The sequence below is a fragment of the Heptranchias perlo genome, chromosome 11, assembly GCF_035084215.1.
Source record: "Heptranchias perlo isolate sHepPer1 chromosome 11, sHepPer1.hap1, whole genome shotgun sequence".
Taxonomy (NCBI): Eukaryota; Metazoa; Chordata; class Chondrichthyes; order Hexanchiformes; family Hexanchidae; genus Heptranchias; species Heptranchias perlo.
The window spans coordinates 41966479-41985382 of NC_090335.1; the positions used below are offsets into that span (position 1 = coordinate 41966479).

Consider the following 18904-nt stretch of genomic DNA (forward strand, 5'->3'; position numbering starts at 1 on the left):
TACTTTAGAGACTAGGTTAGAGGAGGGATCTGCACATGGTGAGATACTGGGCAAAAATGCGTAGAAACCATGGCTGGGCGGAACTGATACCGCAGGTGCCAGCACGCAAGAGGGCGAGGTCACACACTAGTTCTGCTGCCTAGGAGTCAGATGATGACTTCGATGGGCCAGGAGACAGAAGGCGGCTGCTGGGCGTTCACAGCCAACGGCTTGGTGCACTGGAAAGCCTGCGTACAATGTCAAGTGATATGGAGGAGCCCAACTCCAACTTGATACAGGGCTTTGCACAGAGCTTGGAGCCCATCCTTTCCCATATGAAACAGGTTGTCACCTCCATCAGCGCACCTGTGGAACACACCATGATGCAGCGTCTGATGACCAATGTCACCGCTTCCATTGTAGCACAAACATCTGCCATCAAAGGTCTGACTGCTGCATTTGGAGCTCAGACTGCTGTAATCATGACACTGGGTTCCCCTGTGGAATGGGGCTTCCAGGGCATCACGGCAGTCCAGCAATCTGTTCTCCAGCAGATCACCAGGATTGCTGAGGCGCCGCCCTGGGAAAGTGGCAGTGGCGCCATGGAAGAGGAACCTGCTGTCCTCTCTCAGGATGACAGCATTCCTGCTCCGATCCCTGCCACTCCGCCAGTGCCCTTGCTGTTGCCTGTCAGCCAGCCAGGCCAGACTGCTGCAGCCCAGGCCAAGATGATGTAGTCTGCAGCCACTCCCTCCCGACCTAGGACTGCTCGAGGTTGTCCTCCAAGGCCGTCTGTACGCTCCTCAATTGAAGGTCAGCAGCCTTCCACCACCCCTGCTCCAGCCACTGGGGATGCATCTCTTGGAGCACTAGGGGAATGCACAAAGGTGAATAGTCTCATTTTGTTTGAATTATGACGTGTTAATTTATAAATTTGGATTTGGTGCTGGTTTTCATTTCTGCAATGGGCAGAGGGAGGAAGCAATGTGTAATCATAAGGACGACTATTTGATGGTCATGTGGGTGCGGAAAGGTAAGGAGTGGGGGTCTGCTGATGAATGGAGAGGTGTCGTTGAGGTATTGCTAATTAATCATCTGCATACTGAGCCCTGGCAGACAGGGCCAATCTATCTTATTGCCTCCCTGCCTTTTCCTCCACTTCCTGCTGCACTTCCGTCTCCCTCTCTGCCTCTCTGCCTCTGCCTCTCGCTCAGGTTCCCGCCGGATAGGCGGTGGTAAGGGGTGTTCCCTCATAATGGCGAGGTTGTGCAGCATGCAGCATACCAATCTTGATACCTGCTTAGCTGAGTACTGCAGGGCTCCTCCAGAGCGGACCAGGCAGCAGAAGTGTTGCTTGAGGATGCCTATGGTGTGCTCGGTGATGTTCCGTGTAGCAGCATGGCTCTCACTGTACACCTGCTGTGCATGTATGCATGCATTCGAGACCGGAGTCATGAGTCACTTAATGAGAGGATAACCCTTGTCGCCAGTAGCCAGCCTTTAACTTGCAGTGGTGGTTGAAATATAGGTGGCACGTTGGTCTGCCGCAGAATGAAGGAGTCATAATGCCCGCTATCCTAGCAGCAGTCGACCTGTTTGATGCGCTGCGTGTGGTCACACACCAGCTGCACATTGAGGGAGTGGAATCCCTTTCTGTTCATGAATATGTGCAAGTTCAGATGAGGAGCATGTGTGGCAATATGCGTGCAGTCAATGATACCCTGCACCATGGGGAAGCCTGCAATGCGAGCAAACCCTTGTGCTCGCTCATGCTACTTGTCTCTGCCCATAGGGTTTGTGATGAATCTGTTTGAGTCCGTACAGAGCCTCCGTGACCTCCCTTATACAGCAGTGCACTGCAAACTGCGAGATGTTGCTTATATCGCCAGCAGCAGCCTGAAAGGAGCCAGAACCGTAAAAAATTAAGGGCCATGGTTACCTTAACAGACACAGGCAACGCTGTTCTTGCCCTTCCCTGAAGATGCAGTTGTGGCTACAGCAGTTGACAAATCTCAATCATGACCTCTTTCATGAACTGCAGCGGTCAGATGCACTGGTTGTCGCTGAAGTTTAGGTCGGAGAATTGGTCCCTGAAGGCCCTCGTTGGAAATGGCCTCCTGCTGAGTGCCCTGCGCCGCCTCCTCCTCCCTCTTCTCACAGCTTGTCCTGCTCTGTATGGCCTCTCTGCATGCTCCCAGTCATGTTTAATTCCCAGAGGGCGCCTTAGCAGGCCCTCCGTGTCTGACAGAAGCCTTGTTCAGTACGCTATTTTAAATGCCACTAATAGTACTGCACAACCAGCCAGTCCATTCCCCGTATAATATTGCAACTTTCTCCAAGTCTAGGAAACTTCCACAAACTCCCACAATTGTACCAGCAGCCAGAATAATTAATCCAGCAACTAACTTTTAACTCCTGCATGCTCCCTTTTTAAATAGCGCTGGCGGAGGGTTCTTCATGCCCTTTAACTCCTGTTCAGCTATGCAAGGTTAGGACCGTGCATTGGCTGGAACGTGGAGTTCAAAAATGGCACCAGATGCTTCAAATCAGTGTTGCACACTGATTAATGTCATAATGTCCCTACTTTACATGCTGCTGGCGGTTGTTAGGTGTGCGAGCGCAAACACCTTTACCACACCAGAAGTGTGCGCACATCTCAGATGTCATTTTCAGGGCTTAAGTGTTAGAAGGGCCTAATTTAGCCCCCACTAAATCTAGAAATTAGTGTTGGTGATAATTGTGTAAGTATTTAAATGGGTTAACGGGTGTATTAAAATAGTGAACAGAGGACTCGTTCATTAATATCACCAACAATAATTTCTAGGCTATAGTCAAATGCCTGGAGATATATCTTAAAGGAGGATTTAACTCCCTCCACCTGGTGGAAACCAGGCAAAAAGAGAGTAACCATCGAGCAAATCTTTATCCCATTCTAATACTGCTCTGCAGGAAGAACCAGGAGGTGATGGGGCAGTGGGATTTACCAGCTAGAAAAAAAGGCTGCAGATTTACAAAGTTGATTCCAAATGCTATAAATCAAATGTATAAGTATAGACAAACGACAGTAAAAGGGTCTCTCTAGATTTTCTGATTTCTACTCATCTTTAAAGAGAAATTTTTTCACCCAGTAGCTGGTGGGGGTCTGAACTCGCTGTCTGAAAGGGTGGTAGAGGCAGAAACCTTCAACTCATTTTAAAAAGTACTTGGATGGGCACTTGAAGTACCAAAACCTACAGGGCTACGGACCATGTGCTGGAAAGTGGGATTAAGCTGGATTGCTCTTCTTCGGCCAGCACGGGCACAATGGGCTGAACGGTCGCCTTCTGTTCCGTAACTTTCTACGATTCTATGATACAGTTGTTACAAATATAAAGTAATTCTGACTTGTTTTGGGCTGGTAGCTGTTCCTTGTAATCAGGCACAATACACAAGATCTTAAAAATCTACCTAAAAAGTGGAGATGGACTATCTGGGAACTCCTTTAATAACTTGGGGCTAATAGGTAAATAGGGGGTCAAACTGGAAGGGACCAAAAGGCTGGAACCTGGTACTGGTGAGGATGTGTTGCTGGGGCCTGTCACCTGAGTGGATAAATGCATGGGAGGGAGGAGAAGGGCATATAGGTGAGATTGTATATTTTGTATAGTTTTTTTTAATGTGCTGTATTTGTTTTATAACCCTCCCAAATCCCACCACGACTTACCTGAGTGATGGCCAGGTGGCCTAGAGACCACCCAATATTCGCCGACCAGAACCCAGCGAATTGCTTCTAGGTCACCATTTTGAGCGAGCAGCACGTTTCATGTATGTCAATGAGGGCCGGCCATTAAAATGGACTGGGTCTCTTGCAACACTTCCCGGGTGGCAGGCCCACGTAATCTGACAGCTGACAGCCTGGGAGATAAAGGGCTCAATTTTGAAATGGTGGTGGGATGGTAGTGGGGGGGATCAAGGTGCACGCGGCAAACCCGAAATTTAAAAAAAATTACCTTTCCCCACGCGATCACGACTTAATTGACGCTCATTGATCTTCGTTCCAAGTTTCGCGCCCAGCAGCCAGCCTGATTGACAGGCTGGCTGCTGACAAGAGCTGCAATGCCAGATTTGGGGGGGTGGGGGAGAGAAAGAAAGAGTGAGACATCGTTTGGCGCTGAAACAGAGGGGGGAGGGGGGAGATCGGAGAAGCAACATCGGGGGGTGAGGGATCGGAGAAGAGACATCGGGGGGTGAGAGATTGGAGAGATAGGTGTATTTAATTTTTGATGTTCTGAAATGTAATTTTATTTAATTTATTTTGTTTTTTTTATTGTGGTTTCTGATTGGTTACTTTTTAGTTAGAAGAATTTTTTTTTAAAGAGGTAATTGTTTTTGTTAACATGGACACATGAACATGTCAGACATTTTCAATGCCCTAATAATATGAGCCAGACACACAGATACTAACTGGATACTAGCTGATACTAACTGAAAAAGAGTGAGGTAAGGGTCAGTGCTGAACTTGTGTGCTTTTTCTAGAAATGCCTTTGCAATTTTAATTATGTTCCCTGCCTTCTCATTTGACTGTGGAAAACTTGGCATGACTCAATTCATATTGTTGTGAAATGAGTTAAATATTGGTGTGTTACCTGATATAACCTTACTTGGAATACCATTGTAAACAATTTTACAACACCAAGTTATAGTCCAGCAATTTTATTTTAAATTCACAAGCTTTCGGAGGCTACCTCCTTCGTCAGGTGAACGATGTGAAAAATTATTCACAAGCTTTCGGAGGCTACCTCCTTCGTCAGGTGAACGATGTGAAAAATGATTTTCACATCGTTCACCTGACGAAGGAGGTAGCCTCCGAAAGCTTGTGAATTTAAAATAAAATTGCTGGACTATAACTTGGTGTTGTAAAATTGTTTACAATTGTCAACCCCAGTCCATCACCGGCATCTCCACATCATGGAATACCATGACATGAAAAATGAGCCTTCATTTTAGCTATGATTTTTTTTTCTCTTAGGTAGTCTGCCTATTTCAAAGAAATTGATATTATAGTTGGAACATGTGAGATACTTCCATCTGCCTTAAACAGATCACACCCTATTTCTCTTGGGGCCTTTCCAGTATTTGTTGGCTAACTGTATCTTGTCTTGTGAGCTTTGATGTACCCTCCGTCATCATGTTCTCTTAATTCATTGTCACAAGTTGCATACATTGACTCTAGCACCTCGAACAGGTCTATAACCATTTGGAACTATTTGAAAATTAATGCTGTACTGCTTGTTGCTCTTGGGATTCCTGAAGCACTTTGTTACTTGGATCATTAAATAGTCTCATTGACAGTAGCACCAAAATCTAGCTGAGATCTGACTTGCTTGTTACATAGGAACAGGAGTAAGCCATTCAGCATCCTTGAGCATGATCCATATTAGATCATGGCTGATCTGTACTTCAACCCCATTTATCTGCCTTTTCTCCATATTCCTTGATACCCTTACCTAAGAAAAATCTATTGATCTCAGTCTTGAAAATTTCAATTGACTCAGCATCCCCAGCATTTCGAGGGAGACAGACCCATATTTCCTCTACACTTTGTGTGAAAAAATGCTTCCTGATTTAACTCCTAACCAGCCTATCTCTAATTTTAAGATTATGCCCTCCTGTTCTGGATTCCCCCACCAGAGGAAATAATTTCTCTGTATCTACCATATTGAATCCCTTTTTCATTTTAAACACCTGAATTTGATGAACCTTCTATACTCAAGGGAATATAAACCAAGTTTATGCAACCTGTACTTTATAATTTAACCCTTTAAGCACTGGTATCATTCTGGTGAATCTGCACTGTACCCCCTCCAAGGCTAACATATCTTTCCTGAGGTGTGGTGCCCACAATTGAATGCAGTTCAGGGGTGTGACCAAAGCTGTATACAGTTGAAGCAATGCTTCCTCCCCTTTGCATTCTAGCCCCATTGAGATAAAGGCCAACATTCTATTAGCCTTTTGGATTACCTTTTTTACCTGTGCACTGGCTTTTAGTGATTTATGTGTACATGGACACCTAAATCCCTTTGCTCCTCCTCAGCTCCTAGTCTCTCTCCATTAAGAAAATATTCTGATTTGTTTTTCTTGGATCCAAAGTGGATGACCTCACACTTCCCAACATTGAGCTTCATCTGCCGTGGTTTTGCCAACTCACCTTAGTCTGTCTGTCACACACAAGGTTGGTAAGATCTGGAAGGCACAACGCACTACCTGAAAGGGTGGTGGAAGCAGATTCCATAGGAACTTTTAAAAGGCAATTGGACATGTACTTGAAGATGATTAATTTGCAGGGTTATGGGGGAAAAAGCTGGGGTGTGGGACTAAATTGGACAGCTCTTTCGAAGAGCCGGCACAGGCACAACGGGCCAAATGGCTGCCTCCTGTGCTGTAGGATTCTATGATATGATGTTCCTTTGTAACCTTCTCTCATCAGCACAACTTACTAACTTATCAGCCTCCTAACTTATTGTCATCTGCAAACTTGGACGTACAACTCTTTATTCCTTCATCCAAGTTGTTACTATATATGGTGAAAAACTGAGGCCCCAGTACAGATCTCAGAGGAACACCACTTGTCACATCTCACCAATCAGACAATGAATCTTTTATCCCTACTTTCTGTCTCCTACCTCCCATCAATTTCCTCCAATTCTGTGTGCTGTCATTTTGTGATAATCTCTTGTGTGGAACTTTATCATATGCCTTCTAGAAGTCCATATAGACAACATCCACAGACATTCCCATATCCTCCATGCTAGTGACCTCCTCATAAAATTCAACTGGATTGGTCAGACATGACCTTCCTTTCACAAATCCAGACTGACTCTTTCATCAACTCATTCTTTCCCAAGTGCTCACTCTACTACTGATAGATTCCAGTAACTATCCCACAACTGATGTTAAACTGATGGTCTGTAGTTACCTGATTTCTCTTTCCCTCCCTTCTTAAATAATGGAGTGACATTTGCAATTTTCCAATCCAAAGGCACAATTCCTGAATCTAAAGAGCTTCAGAAAATTATGACTAATGCGTTTGCAATTTCCTCACCTTTTTTAATACTCTGGGGTGGAAACCATGAGGTCCTGGAGATTTGTCTATCTTCAGTCCCAATACTTTTTCAATTATCATGTTTTTACTTGAAGTAAATCCATTCAGTTCCTCCCCTTGACTTAGTTTTAAGTTCCCTTATATCACTGGTATCTTGTTCTCTTTCTCCACAGTGAAAATGGATGCAAAGTACTCATTTGTAAGTCTGCCATTTCCTTTATAGTCCATTATAGTCTCGTCTTTAATGATTTAAGATTCCCTTTACCACTCTCTCAATATATTTATAAAAAACCTTTGCTGTTAGCTTTGATATCCCTTGCAAGTTTTTTTCGTATTATTTTCTTTGTATCCCTTTGTTTTTTATAGCTCTCCCAGACTGTTGGATTTCCACTTTTTTCCTTGCATTTGTGTGAGCCTTTTCTTTTACTTGATATTGTCCCTTACTTCATTTGTTGACCATGGTTGCTTAACTACATATGTGGAGCCTTTGCCTTTTAGGGTATGTACTGGTTTTGCATCATACTAAATACTTTCTACTGTTAGTCTGGTACTGTGGTGCCTTTAGCCCAGGAAAAAAAATCCAACCTCTGCAAAAATCCTGCGCAAAGTGCTGCACAGTCATTTGCACACCAGTTGCCTGTTGTATCTATCATTCCTATGGCAGTAATGATGGAAAATGTAATAAATAATGTCGCTTCTTCAATGCTGCCTTATTTGGTCACACCCGTCTATTGAAAGCAATCCCGGGATATGGTTATGATGACAGAAATTGGCAGAGTCCCATTGGGACGGGGCCACACCCAATTTTCCACCCTGCCTAACCGAGTTGCACTAGAAAATCAGCATTAATTGAGGGGAAAATTCTTACTTTTTTGTATTTTGTGACTGAGTTAAAGGGATCGTAGCCAAGCTAAGACTTTTTTTTTTAAAAATCTAATCATTTTTGTTGCTATCGTAATGTTGCAAAACCCAAATCATAGAAGAAATTTATGGTTGACACACATGTAATGCAAAAGAGAAAACAATTCCAGGATTTCTTCACACAATTAACTTGCCAAAACCCAAAAATCCAATTCACATACAAAGAGTAAGACATAAAGTTACCTTCCCCCAACATCCTCACAACCAGCAACCCGTCCATTGAAACGGACATATTCCTAAGAGCACCATGTGGTATAGTATCTGTTGTATCTTTAGGAGTGAAGAGGCAGCCATGGTTATACTGCCCACTCAGATCACAGCTGAGTTGAGGAGAGGAGTGCTGTACAGATTGAGACATTACGTGGAGATCTGCTTGATCGCTTGGAGTGGTGATCTTTTAACTGGTAGAAAAGAGCTAATGGGATAGTCTTGTACTGCCTTTAATTTTTTTTAAATGAGGAAACAAGTTCATATTAAACTTAAAATATTTAATTTCCAAAAGTTACCATTATTGGTGCGATGCTGTCTGTTTATTGTCTTCAAATGTGCAGCACAATGTCCTGTGTTCATGCATTAATGTGGAATATTAGAGATTATAGATGAGAGAACATTGTTTTTCCTAACATTTTTATATAATGACAGATGTAGGAAACATCACCCTACAAGTCTTTCAGCCTTGATACATTCTGTAAAGGTCTTGCTCAATAACACAAAAAAATGTATTGATATTTTCTCTCAATAGTATTACTTATGAGCCTGAAGACACAACTGTCTGGTCAGAATAGGATCAGCTATTCTGTGGAGGTTGTTGTCAATTCCATTGCTCAGCAACATGATGATTCATTGTGCTTATTTATCAGCCATCAGCCATCATCCACACTGGCACTTATTATATCACATGTCATGAGGCAAGGCTTTTAAAAGGGAAAGTTTTGCCAGTGGTGACGTACAGATGCCATTTTTGGATGTTCTTTTTTTCCTAGCAACACTTTCTATCTTTTGTCAGACAATGCTGGAGCATTACCTCAGGCTATAGATTGGGCACCGTTAAAAGCCTGAAGAATAATCGATGAGAAGAAGATATTGATTTTTTTTTGCATCACAAATGAGAAAATCACAGGTGCAGGATCAAGAAAAAAATTGTGTCTTGTCTTATTTACAATTTTGTATCTGTGAACAATAAATGAACAAAAGATTAAAAAGTATCAAAAATCTTACCCTGCGAAACTATTAAGCAGCTATTTCACATTCTGCCATTTTCTATAAAGGAATGTAACAGGTCAATATTTCCACTTGAGTGTTGTTAGAATGTAGCTGTTAAATTAAATTTAAATTATATTAAAAACTTAGAGATGGATGTAATTTAGCCCACCAACCTCACTGGAACACATACTCCCCTGAAAGGAAACATAGTAATTACCCAACTCAACCTTAAAAAAAATTGTTTTTTTCATTGATCTAAACCACTTCTTATGCCAATTATGATATGAAACTGGGCTTGTGGTACAGGCATTAATAAACAGCAGCTCTCACATTTACCAGCTATTTTTTTTTTATTCATTCATGGGATGTGGGCATCACTGGCAAGGCCAGCATTTATTGCCCATCTCTAATTGCCCTTGAGAAGGTGGTGGTGAGCCGCCGCCTTGAACCGCTGCAGTCCGTGTGGTGAAGGTTCTCCCACAGTGCTGTTAGGTAAGGAGTTCCAGGATTTTGACCCAGCGACGATGAAGGAGTGGCGATATATTTCCAAGTCAGGATGGTGTGTGACTTGGAGGGGAACGTGCAGGTGGTGTTGTTCCCATGTGCCTGCTGCCCTTGTCCTTCTAGGTGGTAGAGGTTGCGGGTTTGGTAGGTGCTGTCGAAGAAGCCTTGGCGAGTTGCTGCAGTGCATCTTGTAGATGGTACACACTGCAGCCACGTGTGCCAGTGGTGGAGGGAGTGAATGTTTAAGGTGGTGGATGGGGTGCCAATCAAGCGGGCTGTTTTGTCTTGGATGGTGTCGAGCTTCTTGAGTGTTGTTGGAGCTGCACTCATCCAGGCAAGTGGGGAGTATTCCATCACACTCCCGACTTGTGCCTTGTAGATGGTGGAAACGCTTCGGGGAGTCAGGAGGTGAGTCGCTCACCGCAGAATACCCAGCCTCTGACCCCTTGTAGCCACAGTATTTATATGGCTGGTCAATGACCCCCAGGATGTTGATGGTAGAGGATTTGGCGATGGTAATGCCGTTGAATGTCAAGGGGAGGTGGTTGGACTCTCTCTCTTGTTGGAGATGGTCATTGCCTGGCGCGAATGTTACTTGCCACTTATGAGCCCAAGCCTGGATGTTGTCCAGGTCTTGCTGCATGCAGGCACGGACTGCTTCATTATCTGAGGGGTTGCAAATGGAACTAACAACTTACAGAAATTCATTCTTTTAGATGTTTGAAAGGAATACAGAACAAGATCATTTGTTGCTAACAACCTATACTAACAATTACAAAATAACTGAAGAAATTTAAATATCAGCATGAATGGTAGTAGACAAGATCTAGAAAATCAGAAGTGATTTAAAAATAAAGGGCCCAATGGATAAGCTGTCACTGTTACTTTTATGTTTAGAAATTATTGTTTTAACATTTAAACAACTAACAGCACACTATATTACAAATAATAAATCAATGTGACTACACACTTTCAGCATATGAAGCGCTACGAGTAATTATTCTTCCATATTCTTTTCCACCAAGAAGAAATGATCAAAGTTTTAGAATTTGCAAAAAGTAACTCATTGGTCAAGCTTCCGATAACCCACAGTATACGCTTGTTCACTGGAAACACAGGAGTATTATGAGTAAAGTATGTTGGCTGTGATTATAGTGATTGCAATGTCACAGTTCTTCTTTACCCAGAGAGTGGTTAGAATGTGGAACTTGCTACCACATGGAGTAGTTGACGCAAATAGTATAGATGCATTCAAGGGGAAGCTAGATAAGTACATGAGGACAAAGGAAAAGAAGGAAATGTTGATAGGGTTAGTTTAAGTAGGGTGGGAGGAGGCTTGTGTGGAGCATAAACACAGATATAGACCATTTGGGCCAAACGGCCTGTTCCTGTACTGTAAATTCTGTGTAGTTCAGCTGGTACAATCACATCTCATTAATACCTTATGCTCATGTCCCTTCCCAAAATGTTCTTCCTAGCTGCTAACTTCAGCCATGTAGCTCAGGAGGTATAGTGCTTGCTTGGCAATCTGAGCCTCTCTGATTCAGACATACCTCGCACCGCCATTATCTGTCTCGGGTGAGTTTTGTCGCTTCTCAGTGGGAGTCTAAGATGGAGTGCTGCACAGGAAGAACAGAGAAATATGTCTGACGGATGCAAAATAATACTAAATCCTGTCTTTTGTCAGCCATGTAAGATGTCATTTTGGGGAGGTACCTTTGTTGTTTAGGAACTTGCGAGGAGAAAAACCAGTGTCATTTTTAACATTTCTTCTAGAAAAGAGCTCTGGAAGCAAAATGTTTGGGAGATATGCCAATAAAAAGGTTCAAATTAGTTTTTTTTGGTTAGATCTCATGAATCTACCTAATAGAGCTTTGTTTGTTGCTCTGAGTCTGATCACCGCACCCTGTAATATGACCAAAATGATGAATACATATGAGTAAAGGGAAGAGAGGTTAGGCACTGCAGCTTTACTGGATCCCCCAGGAAATGAGTATTTATTTTGTCTGCCAAAGTACAGTGAATTTGCAGATGAAATGATTGTACCTTGCAGTTAACGATTCACATATTAGTCATTTTGTTTGTCACTCGTGTACTTTGGGAGCAGTCGGTGGTAATGAAAACACTAATTTGCCAGCAAATACATTTTTGAGCCTTTATAGTTATTTAATGGTTATTTCCAATCGTTATTTTATGTTCAGTTTAAAATTAAGTTGTACATCCTCTCAGTAATTAAAACTTCCAAATGACTAAGAGTTCAACAGTGCAAGGTTTATGATAGAGAGCAGTATACAAAGACAACAATGATCGTATTACTACTGTCTTATTTATAACTGCCAAGTTCATACTAATTGAGTCAAATACAAGAGACCAAGCTCACTTCAGAAATGCCACATTTGAAGATTTTTGCAGTAAGAAGTCATACGTTATGCATATTGCCTGTGAAGTAGAGTTTTCTATTGGTGGCCATTATTTTATAAATTGTGTAACTCACTAATAAGATGCTTGACATTTTCTAGCAGAATGGTATTATTTAGCCATGCCTGTGGAAGCCAGGTGAAGGACCCATTTTGTATTGGCTGAGAGTAAACCCCTACCGAACATCTTTTGCTGTTCAACTGCCTGCTATTTATTACTTTTACAATTCTAATATTCAAAGGGTCCAAATTTAACATTGTTGCACAACAATAATTTAGCAATGCATCGGCCCACGCCCGACCTGCATGGGAGTTCCCTTATTGATATTGAAATGAGGCTCCTGTGCTCATTTCAGACCTGGACACTCTAATTTGTTTTCCCTGGTCGGAGCTTGCGATGCACAAGCTCGGACTGACATTGCCAAGTCTTGAGCAGCCTAACCAACTGTCCTTAAAAGAGACTGCTGGAGGCCGCTCAAAAAAGGCCCAAAAATTTTGAACTTTTTTTAGGATTTTGTGGAGTCAAAATGAGCAGCAGTGCTCCTCCTGGCTCCACAAAACAACTGTAGGCCACTACTGGCCCGCCCTGGTCCGCCACCTTCTTCTCCCCTTCAGCTTCTTCTTCTCCCCTTCAGCTTCTTCATCTCCCCTTCTTCTTCTTCTGCTGCTTCTTCTTCTGCTGCTTCTTCTTCTTCTGCTTCTTCTGCCCCCGCTTCTTCTCCCCCCACCCGGGCCTTAGCGAGGGTCAAAATTCATATGACCCCGACAGATTAGCTGCATTGAGGTGCCTGATTGGCACCAGCAACTTCTCTGACATTCTGATGAGGCCTGAGAGCGAATTTACTTCAGACCTCGGGCCTGTCTGTACTGGCGTGCCGTTGCTGCGCATGGCGGAATAGTGATGGATTTGGGGCACTAAGGAATTTAGGCCCCAAAGTGTTTCAGACAGGTAGTCCATGATATTGCATCTTCGTCTTTTGAGCAGTTACTCCTCAAAGCGACGACTGATAATGTTTTGTTACCGGTTAGAGAAATTTTCCATTATCTGAATAACATTTTGTTGAGTAACATAGGATTCTTTAAACACCTGTATGTTCCTAAAATAAAGATTAGTTGTGCCTGTCTGCCCCAGGCTGATATGAAAATCTCTTCTACAAGCTCTAAGGATCCTGACACGGGAATGATTTTAGCACAACAGGCCGCAATTCAGCACATTGGCATTAAATTGGTAATCTGACTTCAAGGTCATAGGAATGGAAAAAACTCAAGCTGGTACACAGGGGTGGGCTGCTTTTCTGAAGCAGTGATAAGGCACATGGTTATGGCTAAAATAAGGGAAGTTTTTCTCTTCACCTAGCTGTGATGTACTTGAGCTGGAAGCATTTGCTGGTGACTCTTGAATGGAAGATTTCCTCTATGTTCTATGTGTAACAAAATCATAAACAAGTTTGTAAGGAACACATTTATGATTTCCCTGCACATAGAAGAATTTTTTCACTTTGGAATGAAAAACAGTTCCATTCCACAGTACTAGTATCCCAGACTTTGCTAAGAACTTCTATTTGCCACAGATGTACAAAGTGTATTTCTTGTTGATCTGTTATTGTGCTGCCCTCAATTTTTTATTATGTATTGTGCTATGTATATCTATATATTTCCTGCTATTACATTGCTCACTTGCATATATTATAAAGCCATGAACTTTATAATGAATGGGAAGAAAATGCTGAACTCTCCTATCCAAAGTTATACTTTATAAATGACCCTGAGATAAGATATTTTTGAGATTTTTTTTTAATCCCAAGAAACATCTAGCCCATCATTGTCACCTTTTGATGTAATTCCTTTTTACGGTCACATGGGACAATGGGCCAATAATAGCTGTGATATTTTAGTCATGTTGTTTCTGCATGTCAATCACAGCATTCAAAAGAAACAACAATGATTGGAATGAAAGTCCAACGAGCCATTGTGTATAAACTGAAATATACCAAATTCCTGCCTCACTTAGTCAACCTTTGCCAGTACCAGTTCACACCCCTATCAGCCAAATGTAAAACATGCAAAATCAGATTTCTAGAAAGTGATACAAACAGAATGTTCATAAGATTACTATGTCAATGAGATTGCTCAAAAGGGACATACACCATTTTTTAACAATAAAATCTTTTTTATTGTAGTTTTCTTTTTTTTGTTCATTTTTATATATCTTGATCAGAGAATATTCAGCTGAAAACTGACAATTTTACATTTCTCCAAAGCAGCAAAGGGTACCAGTGGTAATCTTTCAGTTCCAGCAGTGTTGCATTTCTAAAGTGCCAAGTCCACAGTAGGATGAGGGCTTTAGACAATACTGTAAGCCTTTTAGAGCTGATGTACAGTAACACTTGTTCCCTTTTCCCAACAATACTTTATAGTTTTATTCCCCATTGACAGCACAGTCAAACTCCCTTTTACTGTACTGAATTGTGCTGTTTTACGCAGCCCTCCAGTAACTCATCCAAGTGGTCACTCTTCATGCGTGAGCATCAACACTGAATGTTGCGGGATATTTGACCGTTGGGCATCATAGCCAAGCCTGATCCTATCCTCAACGCTCGTAAGGGTTAATATGCGAACATACACACATGCTCATTCCAACAGAATTAATAAATAATGATCAAGAACTGATTTCCCCCTTGCCTACTGTGGACTTGGCACTTTAGAAATACAACACTGCTGGAACTGAGAGATTACCACTGGTACCCTTTGCTGCTTTGGAGAAATGTAAAATTGTCAGTTTTCAGCTGAATATTCTCTGATCAAGATATATAAAAGTGAAGAGAAAACTACGATTAAAAACAGATTTAATTGTTATCCAGCTTAGATCAGCCAAGTCAACATTGATCAGGGATCAAACTTGAAACCTTCCTGGTTTGCGTGGCTCATCACTACCTCATGCATTTAACCACTGAGTCATCATGATTATCTGTTTATAACTGCACCAGATTATAGATATAAAAACAAAGTTCTCAAGTTAAATTAAAAGTTAATGGTAGGATTAGTGCCTAAGACCTCAATGCTGATTTTAGAGCTGATGTACAGTAATACTTTTTCCTAACATGGCATTTACCTATTAAACTAAAGTGTGCTGCCCTCCTCTGTTGTCCAGTGATGTATTATAAACTGATTATCCTTCAAACCACCCAAGCCTAGATTATCCAATCAACTTTATTTGAACACTGATATTTTAATGCCAGCAGTAATACTAACACTGATCAGAAAATTTAAGCTAGTGGTGAGATTGGGCAGCTTTTAAGCAGCAGTGTGCTGCCATTAATGGCTGTCTATAAGTCCATGGTTTAGTTTTGCCACTTTGCGAGTTACTGAGAGAACACTCTGGTTTATTACAGGAAGTTAAAGAATGAGCTCATCAAAATCCGTGGTGCTGGGGTGAATCGAAGAAAGCAGCAAATCAGTGACAGAGTCTGTAAACGATGCCAGAAGACGCTTGGCCTAATCTTCTTCAGAGGGGACCTGTGCCAGGCGTGCAGTGACCGTGTGTGTACAGAATGTCGCATTGTGGTCAATGATGGGAACTGGAAATGCACTGCGTGTGCTAAAATTGCGTATGTATTTGATTTTAAAGCAAATATTAACCAGCCAAATAATCCTAACAACTCTGTAATTCTAACTGTTTAATGGTCAGGACATTCTGAGATGCAGGGTTAATCACAACTACAGGTACTCACAGACACATCATGAGGTTGCAGAAAGCGAAATGTTGCTTCTCTAGTCACTGGTTACCTATTGTCAACACCCACGTTATGAAAGTGTAATGTGCTTTCCCTCGCATGCATAATCATAAAATGACACATGTATGTACTCTATCCAGTAATTAACTACACAACTGCCATAGCTCCTTAAAGATACTTTAGAAAGGCACTGTCATCGAGAAATATTTTTTGACTAGCTTCTTTTTTATTTGGCAAGTTAGAAACACCAAGGAGCATATATTTATTTCATCTTGATTCCATCACGTGATTGATACAATGTATGGTTGCCAACATCATTCCATCACATGTTCTAGCATTCTATCACGTTTATGAACAAATGAAAAACTGCTTGCAAAACACATTTTCATGAAGATGGTACCCATTAAAAATGGCTATTATAAAATCCTGACATAATTTATCCCCAGTCAGATGGGATATTAGGCTAAAGTTTCCCAGCTGTGCTTCTTTGCTGCATCATTATAATTTCATTAATATGCTTCAATTTTAATTGAAGCCAAAATACTGGTACTGGTCACTGATCGAGCACAACTGTGCCCTGGTTTCCAGCAGCAAAAAAGGAGATGGTCAGAAGCTTGGAGTTCAAGAGTTCTTTAACATTTTATTACTTTGAAATGTAGTGAATGCACGCACTGCAATTAAGCATACCAACTGTTCTAATGTTTGACATCCTTTATTTTGAAGGTGCAAAACAATGAAAGAAATATAATACACTCATGGATTTGAAATTCATTGAGTAATTTTGCTTTTAGAATATCATATCAGTATTCCTTTTCAGAAAGTACTATAGCAAGCATTCTAACACAGCTATGATGTAAAATGCAATAGGATTCTCAACATAAATTTAAAAAGGGGACTGACACAATGGGCTCTATTTTAGCACTCGCTATCGGGTGCGTTCCTGGCAGGGGGGCTCCGAAAATCGGAGAATCCCGGCGCGGTACCGGAGCCCGCCCCGAACCCGTGCACTTCCGGGTTCCCCGCTGACGCGCCGGTGTGCGCGCGCAGCCCCCGCTAGTGGGAATCCCGCAGGCAATTAAAGCCAGCGGGGTTCCACTTGAAGGTATTTATTTAGGTATTTCAGGTCATTAACTGACCTGATTAAGGGACTGTTTCCCACACTGGGGGAAACACTCCCAGGTCAAATGGACGTGTTGCAGCTGTCAGCCTGTGGCGGCTGCAAAGGTCCATTAGACAGGTGGCGGGGGGGGGGGGGACCCTCACCCATTGCAGGAGGCCACTCCGTCACTTGGGACAAAGTTTGGCCTCCACCACACTCCTCCTAACAGTCAAAGTCACAAACCTGCACACTTACCCCGGGGTCTGGAGACATGTACCTACCTTGCGGACCCCCTCAGATGTACATCTTGCGGATGGGGGCCACCGTAGCTGCAGTCATGACCTCCTCTGAGGGCGAACAGCATCACCAGCCTCACCAGCCTCGCCATCCACGCCGTCCGCCTCTGACAGGTGGAGCTCCACAACACAGTGCTGTGACACATCCACCTGTACAGCAGGAGGGAGGGCTACCGCAGAGAGAGATGCGTCGCAGAGGGCACTACCCTCGCCACATGGTCCACAGACCGAGGCTCAGCTTCCTGGACCTCTCTGAGCAGCAGTGCACACGGAGGCTCAGAGTCACTCGACATGTAGTCGTGGACATCTGCAGCCTCCTTCATGCCGAGCTGCTCCTGGCTGGCCCGAGCACCATCTTCTTACCTGTCGCTGTCAAAGTCATCACTGCCCTCAACAACTTCTCCTCTGCATCCTTCCAGGGTGCAACCGGGGACATTGCCGATGTCTCTCAGTCGTCTGCACAAAAGAGCCCTGCAAATACACCTACACCCACTCTGCAGTGACACAATGGGTGGCATCAGTTGTGGGTCCTCATAGTGATCCTCAGGAGAGGGCATTATTTCACAAACCAGACAGGATTCGCGAAGACGTGGCAGTAGTGGTGCCAATATAATATGTAATGTGAGTTGGTCAGAAATTCAATATAAGTAACACCCATGACAAACCCTCAAACACCCTTGTGCATCCCCTTCATGCTCACGACACGTTTGCCTTACGCTGCCTACTGCACATATGTGATGTATGCCCTGTGGCTGTAGCACAGGTAGTGGCAGGTTGAGTGAGGCTGGCCGTGAAAGAGATGCACGAGAGGGTGAGTATGAGAGAGAGCCATGAGATTGTATGAGGATTGGGTTGAGTGGTAGTGGTGGGATGAGTACTGGCGAGGTGAGTAGGTGCAGGTAAGATGAGGATGAGGTTTGAGTGGGTATGAGGGGTGATGTGACAGAGTAGTGTTGGCAGTGCTGAAGGAGATGTGGGGTGGGGGCAGTGATGTGGTAGACGGAGTGTAGGGGAAAGACTATGTGTACTCACTTTGGCTGACCTACTGAGGTCATTGGAGCGCCTCCTGCACTGTATGCAGGTGGGCGATACGTTGGTTGCGCTGGTGACCTCCTCTGCCACCTCGAGCCAGGCCTTCCTGGTGGCAGAGGCAGGCCGCTTCCTCCCGCACGCCGGGAGGAAGATCTCTGTCCTCCCCCTCCTCCTCACCCCATGTATTGATACGTGGAGTGAGGCATCATTAAACTGGGAGCAGCCTTCTCCCTGGGCTGCTCCATGCTGTAAGTTTTGCTATTTGTTGCAGCATCTGTCAGTGGAGGACTGCCCCTTTAAATAGAGCGCCTCCAGCTGACAGACCTTACTGCGCATGCGCAGCCCGCCCGACGCGCAGATCAGCAGTGGGGAACCCAGAGGAGCAGGTAAGTGGATCCAATTAGTGGATTGGATCCTACAATCGCGTGGGAAACTGACTAATTTCACCAGGCGCGTTACCCACGCGCCTGATAGCCCCCCCGCTGAGAACCCGCAGCCCTTCTAACATCGGGCCCAATGGTTCTATGGGGAAATGCACCCATTTTCTGCCCAAATTCCTCTGAACTAATAGTTTTATGGAGAATACAAGAAATTGATATCTATTTAGTACTCAATCTAACCATGTAATCTAAATGTAT

General features: G+C 43.2%; 1 protein-coding gene across 4 annotated transcripts in view; it reads left to right on the forward strand.

Annotated features, from left to right (window-relative positions):
* Positions 1-18904, forward strand: part of sytl5 (synaptotagmin-like 5) — a 201683-nt gene that overhangs the window by 122531 nt on the left and 60248 nt on the right. For all 4 annotated transcript variants that reach the window (XM_067992854.1, XM_067992857.1, XM_067992858.1 and 1 more), the window contains one exon: positions 15498-15713. In XM_067992854.1, coding sequence (XP_067848955.1) covers positions 15498-15713 — 216 coding nt within the window. The remainder of the gene's footprint in view (positions 1-15497; positions 15714-18904) is intronic.